The sequence below is a fragment of the Canis lupus genome, chromosome 27, assembly GCF_048164855.1.
Source record: "Canis lupus baileyi chromosome 27, mCanLup2.hap1, whole genome shotgun sequence".
Lineage (NCBI taxonomy): Eukaryota > Metazoa > Chordata > Mammalia > Carnivora > Canidae > Canis > Canis lupus.
Window position 1 is genome coordinate 23266923 of NC_132864.1, and position 14095 is coordinate 23281017.

The window sequence follows — 14095 nt, forward strand, 5'->3', positions numbered from 1 at the left end:
AATGAGTTAAAGAGAAAAAATGAAGGCAAAATAAGGTTTTATTTTTAAAATATTTTTAGCTCTTTTTAAAAATATTTTAGCTCTTTAAACAGAAGCTTAAATACAAGAAATATGGATTTCTGAAATAGTAGCAAAAGAGATAGAAAATGTTAAATTGCTCAGAAGCTACTTTCCATATAGCTTATTGCTCCTCATATTTCAAAGGCAATCTCCTGCAAAATATTTGAGATGGCCAAAACTTGTTCCCTAATTACAAAAAAAAAGAGAGAGAGAGAGAGAGAGAGAGAAAGATTCTCCATTTAAAAAAAATAATGTATGTCACAAAGTGCTTATTTGGGAGATAAAGTAGAAATAAATTGGGAGCAGTAAGTTGAAGATGACATAAATGAAAAGCCTGTGGTCCTCTATAAATGTGTCCCTTAGGTGTTCAGTTCAGGGACTGAGCCACTTTCTCTTCTCAAGGTGCTGTATGGATATTAGCAAGTTAGGCATATCTGGCCACAACCCTTGATTCAGTATCAATTTTACTTTTCTTTAAAGAGCTGTGAGATGGGGGATCCCTGGGTGGCTCTGTGGTTTAGCACCGCCTTCGGCCCAGGGGCGTGATGCTAGAGACCTGGGATCAGGTCCCCATGTCAGGCTCCCTGCCTGGAGCCTGCTTCTCCCTCTGCCTCTGTCTCTCTCCCTCTCTGTGTCTATCATGAATAAATAAAATCTTAAAAAAAGCAAAAAAAAAAAAAAAATGAGCTGTGAGATGTTAGGTAAGTATCTCTTCTATGTGCCCTGTCATTATACTTTTTTAAAAATATTTATTTATTTATTCATTTATTTATTTATTTATTTATTTATTTATGAATGATAATCACACACACACACAGAGAGAGAGAGAGAGAGAGGCAGAGACACAGGCAGAGGGAGAAGCAGGCTCCATGCACCGGGAGCCCGATGTGGGATTCGATCCCGGGTCTCCAGGATCGCGCCCCGGGCCAAAGGCAGGTGCCAAACCGCTGCGCCACCCAGGGATCCCTGTCATTATACTTTTAAGGTGACATTCTCTTCTAAAATCTAGCTCTAAAATCTAGCAAATTTCACCTCTAAAATATTCATTCTTTAAAAAAAGGAAAATCTCAGCCTCTACTATGCATAAGGTCCTTATACCAGGAAATTAATTATTTTGATCCTATCCTTACAGAGTTCGTGCAAGGTGGGAAGATAGCTACATAATTCAATACAAAGCCAGAAAAATTGTAAAAGTGCTGCCACATGACAGGATCAGATAAAAAACTACAGGTATCAGAAGAATATTTCTCCTGGGCAAATCAGAAGGTTCTGTAGGAAGACAAAAGCTTTTCAGCTGGACTTTGAAAGATGCGTAGGACTCACATATTTAGAGACTTTGGAGAAAGCCTAACCAGGTATAGGAGTCAGTTTAAATAAAAGGGGAAAAACAGTAAGTAACCCAGTTAGGCAGAAATAACAAGCATTTTAAAGAAAATGCAGCCCAGGTGGTTCAGCGGTTTGGCGCCGCCTTTGGCCCCGGGCATGATCCTGGAGTCCCGGGATCGAGTCCCGGGCATGATCCTGGAGTCCCAGGATCGAGTCCCACGTCGGGCTCCCTGGGTGGAGCCTGCTTCTCCCTCTGCCTGTGTCTCTGCCTCTCTCTCTCTCTGTGTGTGTCTCTCATGAATAAATAAATATTTTTTAAAAAATAAGGAAAATACAGGGAAGCAAGGTTATAAGGCAAGATTGTTTTGGTGAGTCAGACCAAAGAGGCTGGACTTTATATTGATACAATTAAAAACAAAACAGAGGGCACCCCTGGTGGCGCAGCAGTTTAGCGCCGCCTGCAGCCTGGGGTCTGATCCTGGAGACCCAGGATCGAGTCCCGCGTCGGGCTCCCTGCATGGAGCCCGCTTCTCCCTCTGCCTGTGTCTCTGCCTCTCAGTTTCTCTCTCTCTCTGAATAAATAAAATTTTTTTAAAAACTTATTAAAAAAAACAAACAGAAAACAAGACCTCCAAAAGCAATACAATCCAAACTAGTGGCAATATAAAGACCAAAAGAAGCAAAGAATAAATGTACACATCAAGTGTTCATTTCCTATTAAGTTCCCTTCAAAACTAACTGAGGGATCCCTGGGTGGCTCAGTGGTTGAGCATGTCTGCCTTTGGCTCAGGTCCTGATCCCGGGATCTGGGATCGAGTCCCATATCAGGCTCCTTGTGGGGAGCCTGCTTCTCCCTCTGCATGTGTCTCTGCCCCTCTGTGTGTGTGTGTGTGTGTGTGTGTCTCATGAATAAAAAAATAAAATCTTTAAAAATAAAATAGACAAAAATCTCTAAATTTAAACTATAGTAAAAAAAAAAAAAAAAAGTCTTTCCAAAGGGGTGCTCAGATGGTTGGACGTCTGTCTTGGGTTCAGGTCATTTTCTCCAGGACCTGGGATCAAGCCCCACATCGGGCTTCCTGCTCAGCAGGGAGTCTGCCTCTATCTCTTCCCCTACCAGCGCTCGCTCTCTCTCTCAAATGAATAAATAAAAAATCTTTAAAAAAAAGTCTTCCCAAGATCAATTTATCCTTCTCTCTAGCTTCAAGTATAGAATTCTCACCCTTAACAAAAAAATGAAAATAAAACCAGAAGACTATGGCCCTGTCTACATCAAGAACCCCCCAGCTTTCCTTATGTCCTTCCCATCTTATCTTGCAAACAAATGGCCAGTACCCAAAGGATGCCTTTTATTTCTTCATTACCCTGCCTTAATTTGCCTTTCACCCTCTCTACTCTCATCTTTATTAGTGCACTTTCACTAATGACTTCCTTAGTAAATTCAACATCCTGTTTTTCTTCATTCTCTTTGAACCCTGTAGCCTTTTACACTCTTGCCCTCCAAAATTCTATGTGCTTTTTCTTTTATCACCATTAGGCTTTGCTAATTATCCTACTTCTGATGGAGCTTTTTTTGATTCCACCTCTTCAATTCCCAACTCTGAGTTTTCCAAGCCTCAACTTCCAGGCTTCTATTCTGCCCTCAGAGCTATACTCTCCAACTTGATTAACTGACCTCATCTTAAATCCTTAACTCTCACTAGCCTCACAGTGGCCCTAGGTAGCATTTCTATAATAAGACTAGACTGAATCCCTAAGATGAAAGTTATGTATGAAAATATTTTTAAGCTATTAGATCTTAATATTTTCTGAGGTATTTATTGGTGCTTGCACTAATCAATGCATAGGTAAGAGAAATCAATTTCTAAAACTAACTTTTTTAAAAAAAGATTCTATTTACTGGGGGGCGGGGAGATGCACAGAGGGAGAAACAGACTCCTCACTGAGCAGACAGCCCAACACGGGGCTCAATCCTGGGACCCACAGATCACGACCAGAACCAAAGGAAAACACTTAACTAACTGAACCACCTCAGGTGAACCTAAAATTAACTTTTACTTCTAACAGTATTTTTGCAAGCATTTTTGAGAATGAATGTAAATTTTGATGAGTTTATAAGTCAGTGGAGCATATAGTCAAAGGTTTAAAAGTTAAGGCTGTCAGACAAGACTGAAGATTTACAAGTTTGGAAAGTAAAGCTAGAGAACTCAGGCAAAATTAAGGAAACAACAAAGTCAAGTACCGTACTTAAAATGTCTGCATAACCAAGTTGAAAAAACAATTAAAACTTTACTGCATTCGTCCTATTTAGGTCAAGAGTGAAGCCGAAGTCTGAGGCCCTCAGACGAGGGGAAGTGGGTGTGCCTGACAAACATGGTATGGAACAGGGAAAACATAAGAAACTGCTAACAGCCCCTCTTCAAGCATTTTAGGGTATGAATGCCCTGTGCATTCCAAAGAAAACCAGAAAAAGCCTAGGATTATCCATACCACTGTACTCTTCCCTCATCTGAGTACATTATAGAGGAAACTGCCTTCCAAAACAAAGATCAAAATAAAACATTTTGTGAAAAAACTTAGCCTTTATTCAATTCATGATTTTTCTTCTTTATTTTTGGACCATAAAATGTGACTAGAAGAAAATGACCTTATAGCACATTTCAAAGGCAACAATATAAATCAATGACAATTTGAAAACTTTTCTTTCTTTTTATATGGAATTACCTGGATATCTCAAAAGAATCCTCACTAGAATGGACACCTCAAAGTTTAAATGCTACTTATATTATGAAACAAGAAAAATTATTTCCTGTAGTAAGGAACTCTGTATCTGGAACCTGTCTGGATCTAACAATGTAGAGCACAAATACCTTGCTTTTATATTTTACTTAGCAATTTACAAAGCATTTGCATGTGCATTATCTCATTAAATCCTTGCAACAACTCTTTGGAGTACGACATACCCATTCTACAGACTACAAAACTGGAACTAAAACAAGACTAGATCCCAGTTCATCAGAGCTGGAAATCACCCTCAAATAAAATTTTTCCCAATTTGAAGAAACCAGAATGGAATTAAAACCTCTTATTTTAGAATTTCAAACAAAAATGTAATGAGTGGCATTGACAGAATCAAATATTTTTTGAGCAATCACTTACATTCAGTAAAATTCAAAAATTCATTTAAAAAAAAGTGGGGCACATCTCTACTGTTTTTTATCCCTTAGTGGTTCTTCACTATCAATACCAGGACTCCAAAACAGAGATTATCAAGTCTTATCAAATTAGGGTGAAATCTACAAATCAAGAAATGGGATTTTCTATTAGATTTCTACTAATGTATATTCATAGACTGATTGGTCTAATACCTTAAAAACATTTTCAAACCTAACTTTTCATAGGTGCTCAATCTAGTCTAATCACAGCTAATGAGTAGGTCTGTTTTAAGCTTTGGCCTTAGTGAGACCTATTAATAAAATCTGACAGGTAAGAATTCATTGTGAGGATCATAGGGACTAATTGTAGATTTTCACTGTAAAATTGAATCCCTCTAGACACCTAAGAAGTTAAAATTACAGAAGAGGCACACTGTACCTCTAACTTTCCCAGTAAAGGTTGGAAAATGTTACAGAAACTTGTTGCAAAGTTGCAAAAATTTGACTTATACATACAACAAATTAAACCAACATTGTCTTTTTTAACTCCCAAGAAGCAACCATTAAACTCCAGAAAATATACTCTAGGATTTAACAAATCAAGTCATACTTAACGGCTCTATTGCCAGGGACAGCAATCACATCAAGTTCAGATGCCAAATGTAGCCAAGTAAAACAAGACTTGGCTAGATATTCTCCTCTTAAGACATCTCGATTTTCCATGAGATAGTTTGATGAAATGTGAGAATGATAAAAACTAAGTTATTAACGTTGAAGTAAAAAACAATTAGAATTCCGTAACACCTCAATTCAAGGGCGTTTGTCATCTCTAAAATAGATGGTCACACAGAAATCTATTTTTAGAAATGCATGGATAGGGTGCCTGCGTGGCTCAGTGGGCTAAACATCTGGCCCTCGGCTCAAGATCAAGCCCCACGTTGGGCTTTTTTGCTCAGCAGGGAACCTGATTCTCTCTCTCTCCCTCTGCCTTCCCCTTACTTGTGCTCTGTCAAATAAATAAGAAAGAAAAGAAAAGAAAAGAAAAGAAAAGAAGAAAAGAAAAGAAGAAAGGAAGAAAGGAAGAGAAAGGAAGAAAGGAAGAGAAAGAAAAGAAAAGAAAAGAAAAGAGAAAAGAAAGAAAAGAAAAGAAAAGGAAAAGAAAAGAAAAGAAAAGAAAAGAAAAGAAAAGAAAAGAAAAAAGAAAAGAAAAGAAAGAGGGATCCCTGGGTGGCGCAGCGGTTTAGCGCCTGCCTTTGGCCCAGGGCGCGATCCTGGAGACCTGGGATCGAATCCCACGTCAGGCTCCCAGTGCATGGAGCCTGCTTCTTCCTCTGCCTGTGTCTCTGCCTGTCTCTCTCACTGTGTGCCTATCATAAATAAATAAAAAAATGGAAAGAAAGAAAGAAAGAAAGGAAGAAAGGAAGGAAAGGAAAGGAAAGGAAAGGAAAGGAAAGGAAAGGAAAGGAAAGGAAAGGAAAGGAAAGGAAAGGAAAGGAAAGGAAAAGAAAGGAAAGGAAAGGAAAAGAAAAGAAAAGAAGAGAAGGAAATGCATGGACATTAGGCTCCTGAATTCATAATACCACTCGGTAAATTATAGGATGGTTACAGACTCTCCAGCTTCCCTCTCCTCTATCCCCAGGCAGGAAAATGATTTCAGTACAAATTCCTGGTCTTAGTTTTGGTTAATTTCAGTCTGAATCATGCATTGCCAAACCATTATTATAGCACCTTAACTAGAAGCAAGACATGTTTTAAAAATGAGCAAATCTAAAGCCTATAATGCTAGACACACATTTTCAACTAAATAATTTCTCTCTGAAAAATTTGCATAAAATGCAATGACCACAAGACACAAGAACAGATATGATCACAACAGATACAACAATACACAATAGTAATTGCATAGAAGTGACTTTCATGAGTTCTAGAGATCTGTGTTATTTCTCATTCTCAGGTATAACACTATTTGCCAATACCTAGTATCAGGTATAATACTATTTGCCCATTATATTCACAGTATATTACCTCAATATAATGCAATCTTTAGAGTAGACCTTAAGACACATAGCCCAGGGGGAAGTGTTCTCATTCACTTGTTCAGTAAATATTTACCAGCTATTATTACATACCAAGCACTGGAGAGAATACCAAAATAGAAAAGATTCTTACTCTTGTGTAACTTTTTAGTTTGTCTGTCATCCCTCAGAAACCCACACAAGATAAAACTGTGAAGAGCCTACTGAGGAACCTGGGTTTTATTCCAAGTGTGACCACTGAAGAGTTTTTTAAGCTGTCAGAAGGTCACTTAGGAGAACAGTCATCGTGTGGAGAATAGGGGAGGGGGGAGGTGTAACCAGTGAGGAGGCTAACAGGGAACTCAAGCAAAAATGGACTGGCTTACAGTAGTGATTATGGAAATGGAAGTAGATAGATTTAGCCACAGAATCATGTTAAACAGTCTTCACTTTGAGCCCTTTTACCATTTACGTGTTATTTGGCAAGTTACTTAAATTCTTTGAGCTTCAGTTTCCTTATTTAACAATGCTTTAAAGCCCTAGCACCCAGAAAACACACAATAAATTGTTATGATACTACTTTGGAAACAAAATTCATTTCGATGAGGTCCACATGTACTTATTTCCTTTTCCCCCTACATCAACATTAACGCTAACTTAAGTAATTTTTACCACCAAGATTCAAGTACTGCATTGACTCCATCGAGAAGTTCCTAAAAAAAGAGAGGGAAAGAGAGACAAATTCCTGTTTCCCACAGAACTTATGCTAAAGTAACTGCTCATAAATACACATCGAGCAAGGTGTTTTTTCCCAAATTAATAAAAAAATCTAGCTTCCACCTTCTATTTGTGTTTTCACATGCATTCTTTTACTTCCTGAGTATACAAGTAAGAAGGATACAAGCTGAGTCCTGTGGTTACATCATGATAAAGATTGCAGTATTACTACCAATTATTTTAATTTCATCTGTCAATAGCTTTTATTTAAAATTTTATTAAGGATGGCATTACTCATTCTTACAGCACTGTGATACCAAGAAACTAAGTTACCAAGAGCTTTTATTAAGTATAGTATATGGATTATAATAAACACCTATCTGTAGCTTTCCCTCACACTTAAAATATTCTTTCAACAAAGGATGAACAATCATCCTATTGAATCTATCCTATTCAATCAATGTGTTCTAAGCAGAAGCTACAGGCAAGACAATGTACTAAGTATGTGGGAGGTACTGTAAGAGCATCCTTACTCTCAAGGAGCTTACAATCTAATGAAGAGGCTAGGTATTCAAACACATAAAAGTAGCAAAAATGCAGACAGACTACAAATATCAAATATAAAGAGATCAGTTGGATATAGAAATGTTTCTCAGATATGTGGAATTTCGGGTGAACCCTTGGGTAATGAGATTTTGATAGACTTTGCTAGGAATAAAGTATGATAAGGAAAACAACTTTCGAGGACAACACTGCTTTTCTCAGTTGCTGCCATTTTACAGTATGATATTTGTAATCACAACTAGAGTCTGGATATTTAGATAAGGATTTGAGTTTAGGATGCACACTGTAAGTCCCTGCTTTGCTTTTCCCTGGGCACCTGTTAATAATAACCACTAGAGGTAAGCCCCCCAAATTACTGACCTGCACACCAATCACCTTGTAAGTAACAGGTGTTTGCTACCCTGCTCTGTATCTCCTGCTCATGACCTACCTGGGACAGAGAACTGCCCGTTCCCTGGCTCATTGGGCCCCATGGTTTCAGTTACCAGGGTCAATCACAGTCTGGAAGCAGATGATCCTCTTCCTCATCTATTATCATACGGTCAATAGCGGCCTAACGCTACGCCACAACCTCCATGTCATTCACCTCCCTTCATCTCATCACTTAAGCATTTTTTCATCTGTCATCACAAGGGTGAATACACTACAATAAGATACTTCAAGGAAGATTGCATTCACGTAATTTTTATTACAGTATGTTGCTATAATTGTTGTATTATTTGTTGTTAATCTATTACTAGGCCTAATTTATAACTTAATTTTATCATACATATGTATGTATAAAAAAACATAGTATATACAGGGTTCAGTACTACCCTTGGTCTCAGACATCCACTGGGTTCCTGGTATGTAAACCCCACAGATAATGGAGGACTACTGTACTTCCACTGTATGAGTGTACTGAAACTGCACCTTCAACTGAAATGACCCCTTGGATTTCATCTTCCCAAAGTGGGAGCTCAGATGCTGATGGAGGTATCTGCCAAATACCTGGATGGCTTGTGCCCCCTCATTCATCAGGTCATAACCTACATATTCTTAAGTCAATACACCCACTCTAGCTTCTCAACACAGAAAGCAAGCACAAGAAACCAGAAAACAGCATGAATAGCATGTATAGAAGTTTCTTTTTAAGTTAACTTTTTATTATGAAAAATGTAAACATGTCAAAATATACAGAATAGAATAATAAACCTTCAAGTACTCATCACTAAGCTTCAACAATTACCACATGACCAATCTTGCTTTATAATTTACCTATCTTATTACACTAAAATCCTGGGGCACCTGGCTAGCTCAGTCGGTGGAGCTTGTGACTCTTGATCTCAGGGTCATGGGTTCAAGCCCCATGTTGGGTGTAGAGATTGCTTGATAATAAAATCTTTAGGGGCTCCTGGGTGGCTCAGCAGTTGGACATCTGCCTTTGGCTCAGGGCGTGATCCTGGAGACCTGGATCGAGTCCCACATCAGGCTCCCTGCATGGAGCGTGCTTCTCCCTCTTCCTGTGTCTCTGCCTCTCTCTCTCTCTCGGTCTCTCATGAATAAATAAATAAAATCTTTAAAAATAAACAAATAAATAAATAAAATCTTTTTAAAAAAAGACAAGAAAAGAAAATCCTAAGGAAACTATTTTTAATCTTCTGACATCTATATTCTAGATTCTTCACTGACAAATGGTGAAAATTAACAAGACAGGAAACAACAAATGTTGGAGAGGATGTGGAGAAAGGGGAACCCTCTTGCACTGCTGGTGGGAATGTGAACTGCTACAGCCACTCTGGAAAATTGTGTGGAGGTTCCTCAAAGAGTTAAAAATAGAGCTACTCTATGACCCAGCAATTGCACTACTGGGGATACAGATGCAGTGAAAAACTGAGACACCTGCACCCCAATGTTTATAGCAGCAATGTCCAGAATAGCCAAACTGTGGAAGGAACCTTGGTGTCCATCGAAAGATGAATGGATAAAGAAGATATGGTCTATATATACAATGTTACTCAGCCATTAGACACAACAAATATCCACCATTTGCTTCGAAGTGGATGTAACGGGAGGGTATTATGCTGAGTGAAGTAAGTCAATTGGAGAAGGACAGACATATGGTTTCATTCATACGGGGAATACAAAAAATAGTGAAAGGGATTATAGGGGAAAGGAGAGAAAATGAGTGGGAAAAAATCAGAGAGGGTGACAGAACATGAGAGACTCCTAACTCTAGGGGAGGTGGGTGGGGAGATGGGTGACTGGGTGACGGGATGAGCACTGGGTGTTATACTATATGTTGGCAAATCAAACTCCAATAAAAAAAAAATTTTTTTTTTTAAAAAGATTCTTCACTGACTCCATCCTCAGACCAATTTATACTGCCACAATAGTCCCCACAAGGTTGATTTTCCTAATGGCCACATGCAAACATAGTACAAGTCCATAAAAAAGCAAAACAAAACAATCTCTTATTTGCACAAACCAAAAGAACAGTGACAAAGATACTGCAAAAAGATAATCCAAAACTCAGTTCATATGTACTCTTGGAATACCTTTTTCATACTTACAAGGAGAATGAATACAATGATGGGAGAATGTATCAAACAAAACAAAGCATCACAAGTGAAGTATCTCATCAAATCACTTGGCATCCTAAGCCTAAATTTCCTCTTCCATAAAACAGAGCATTCACCTACCTCAGAGATGGATATTACTTACAGTAACTATCAGAACCTAGAAAGCTGCCTGGTTTCCCAATCCTCTCTCCTCATACACCTCCCTCTCTCAAGATGATGTAAAAACTTTCTCCATCTCAAAACTCGCTAAAGGTGAGAGGCTAATAAACATTCTAATTTCAATGAGTTTCTTTGCCTATAAAGCAAAAGGAGCTGAGATGGAAGTATTTTAGTAAGATAAATATTGTAAACTATCAAACTTCACAAAACAGTCCCCCCCCCCCCCCAACTAGTAGAGCCATCCAACATCACATGGCCAACTATCTAGTAAAACACTTTCATTTTCTTCACTTCTTGGCCACTGTGTTTACTCCTTCAACCGACCATGGTCTCTATATGGCACAGTAAAAGCAGAAGGGCAGCCATCAGGACTCTCAGCTAAACCAGTTAGTGTTAAGAGCTCAAGATGAGTTAGTTAAGTTAGTTACAGAACTTAACTCTAACTCTGTCCGTAAGAAAGCTCAAACTGTAATCTTGTGTTCCATATTACCTGCTAAGGAGAGGCAGCTCACTGTTGCTCAAAACTATCCAATCAGTTAATGCTTTTAAAAATACATCTGCAGTCACAACTGTTCACCAACGTTTTAATTCTTCTTTTAGTGTGACTTTCTTTCAGACTCTGTTTTCTTCTTTTTGAGCACTGAAGTTCCCTTCTGAATTATCATCTTCCATCACCAATCCTCTTTCCCTATGTGAAGACACAATGAGTTCCTGACTTATCTATCATAACCTCAAGCACCACAAAGCATCCACTCCATTAAAGCCCTCTACCTAAAACCATTCTTTATTTTCATGTATTATCCATTTCTTTGTCGTTCCCCTAACGATAATATAATAAAATGTAACACTTTACAGTTTTCCATTGGCTTTCTAAAGTTATTCATTTAATCTTTACAATCTATGAAAAAGGCAAGGGAAAAGGAATGGAGAACTTACTATCTTGCCTACTTTTAAACCAAGTTAGCGGTGAAAGAGGGACTACCAAACCAAATCTTCCAACTCCAAACGCCATGCTTTTCCCACTCAATTGTGCTCTTTTCTAGCAAGGAAAAGCAGTACAATTCTGTCCCAAACCACATTTGCTTCAAAGAGTAAACCATCTTCAAACAATCTCTCTAGATTGCAACCAGATTTCCCATCCCCATACCTACCATCCCATTCCTTCCTTCTTCACCCTCGGTTATTACTTCCTCCTCACTATCCAATTTCCACTCTTCAAGGAAGCTACCATCATTCCTTCCACCCCTGCAAATACTCCACCTCTACATGCTAAAGGGAGGCCTCTCACCCCCATCTCCCCAAACACTGCATTCCCTTCTCAGGATAGGTTAAGTTCTCACTCCATAAACCACACAGTGCGCTTCTCATTCCTCAACAAAATATTTAATAGCGTTAGAAGTCCCATAAAACATGAACTTGCAGATCTTCCATCTCCATACTTGATCCAGGGCAGCAGGCCACTTTAAATTCCGAAGAACAGAGTACCAAACCTCACAAAGATTCTACTCATGCTCCACTTGCCACCAACGACTCCTTTTCCAGAATGTGGTTATCCAAACAGGATCCCCTTCCAACCTCCTCACAAGGGACTCCCTTCCATGGTTCCCAAGACGTTCCTTCCGTGGTTTTCCTTGATCACACCCGGGCCTCTGCCCACCTTACCAACTCTCCCTTCAGTCGCCACGCAGGTGCTAAGCAGCAGCCCCAGTCAGACGGCTCCTCCTCTCTTCCAACTTCCAAGTTCAGCCTCTTATCACCTGTTTTTCCTACCAGCTTCTTCGCAGCCCGGTGGCCCACCCTTGCCCTGGCCCGCCTCTGCCCACCCTTTCAATCCTCCTACCCAGCAGCTACCCCCTCAAGTCAGTTCCGGAGTGTCCACGGCATTCAACTTCCCATCCGTGGGCTTCCCACCTCTGGGGTCATGCTCCCCTTCTCCATCACCTGCTCCGCCCATGACCAGATGACATCCGCCGCGGCCACCACCGCCTCCATCCCCCTTCTCGGACTCCCGGGTCCCCGGCCGCTGACCACCTTCCACGAGCGCCAGCCGCCCCCTCCGGTGGGGACGAGGGGGGCGTGCACCCCCAACCCGCGCCCCCCCGCGACGCGCACCTGTTCCTCCTCCTCCTCTTCCCCCCACCCGGCCGCGTCGGCGCCCCGACCCCCACCTGCGCCGCGCCCCGGCCTCCCGAGCCCCGCACTCACCACGAGTAGGTCTGCTCCGCCATGGCGCTGACTCTCGTGAGCTCCGCTGCAGGCTCTGGCCGGGCCCGGCGGCGGCGGTGGAACGAACCGGCGGCGGGCTCGCTCGGGCCGGGAGCGGAAGGCGCGGCCGCGGCCCGGCGCTCGCTCGCTCGCTGGCTCGCACGGCGGGCGGGCCGGGAAGGCGGCTGGCGGGGAGAGGCCGGGCTCCGAGGCGGCCCCGCTCCCTGGGCCCCGGGGCGGGGCGGGCTCCGCTCTCGGCCTCCCTTACCGGCGGCGGCGGCGGCGGCTCCGCTGCGGCTCTAAACCCAACATGGCGGCGGCGGCGGCGGCGCTGAGAACAAGGGGGCCCCGGGGCGGGCGAGTAGCGAGAGGGCCCCGCGCTCACTGCGCGCTGGGCCGCTGGAGCGCCGCGCTCGAGCGGCGGCGGCGGCGGCCCGGGGACATGGCCGGCGGGCGGAGGCGGCGGCGGCGGCGGCGGCTGAGGGGGGCGCTAGGCGGTGAGGCGAGGCCGCTCGACTCACACCCGCTGAGGGGAGGAGAGGAGGGGGCGGGGGCCAGCCCTGGCCCCGCGCGGATCACGTGCCCAAAACACGCTCACGTGACGCGCGCGCCCCGCCCCTCGCGCCGGGCCCTTGCGCCGAGACGTCGGTTCGCCGGTTCGAGGCGACTGTTGCTCGCACAGCTTCTGGCGGTTGGGCCGCCTCCCGCCGCTTGGTGCCGCCTCCTCCCCACGCGGAGCTGTCGCCTCGGGCCCCCTCCCCTTCCCCTCTAAGGGGCTGCAGCCGCCAGCCAATCAGGAGCCCCGCTGCGCGTCCGCTGGCTGCCACTCAGCTGTCGGCGGTCGGTCAACAGTGTGCGGGCCGAGGGGCCCCCAGCTGTCACTCAACGCGTCCGTCTGCGGTCCGAGTGCTGCACCTCTGGTTCGCTCCTTCGTGTAGCGAATGTCCCATGAAGCCAACCTTTACTGCGCCGGGCTCTGAGCCAGGTCCTCAGGGTGCCAACTTGAATGCCCATAGTTGCCTTCATTTAATCAATAGATATTTTACTGGGAACCAACCACGTATCAACTGATCCTGCCGGATCTCTGCCCTCCAAGAGCTTACGTTCTAGAGGAAGAGACATAGTCCAGGCCGACAAATAGGTAAAGAAAATTTCAGAAGCTAAGTGTCATGAAGACGATGATCCCAAGTAATGAATGGGACAGAGTGTGTATGGATGGGGCCTGTCTTTAGATGGGGCGGTCAAGGAAGGACCAGCTGAGGAGATGGCATTGGAGTTGACACCTGAAGGATGAAGCGGAGCTGGTTGTGCAGGAGCAGAAAGTTCAGGGAAC

The 14095-nt window shown here is 42.7% G+C and overlaps 1 protein-coding gene and 1 non-coding gene across 3 annotated transcripts in view; one reads left to right on the forward strand and one right to left on the reverse strand.

Annotated features, from left to right (window-relative positions):
* SPPL3 (signal peptide peptidase like 3) overlaps nt 1-13055 on the reverse strand; it is a 139929-nt gene extending 126874 nt beyond the window's left edge. Inside the window, exons 1-2 of one of the 2 annotated variants that reach the window (XM_072802827.1) lie at nt 12763-12906; nt 11048-11245 (exon numbers count right to left, since the gene is read on the reverse strand). Coding sequence is in view for 1 of the 2 variants with exons in the window: in XM_072802830.1 (XP_072658931.1) it covers nt 12763-12785 (23 nt within the window). In the remaining variant the exon portion in view is untranslated. Of the gene's footprint in view, nt 1-11047; nt 11246-12762 lie in introns of both variants that reach the window. The other variant, XM_072802830.1, reaches the window with a different exon arrangement.
* On the forward strand, nt 9123-9195 carry TRNAK-CUU (transfer RNA lysine (anticodon CUU)). Its single transcript has one exon. It is a non-coding gene; the product is annotated as a tRNA-Lys (tRNA).
* Nucleotides 13056-14095: the final 1040 nt, after the last annotated feature.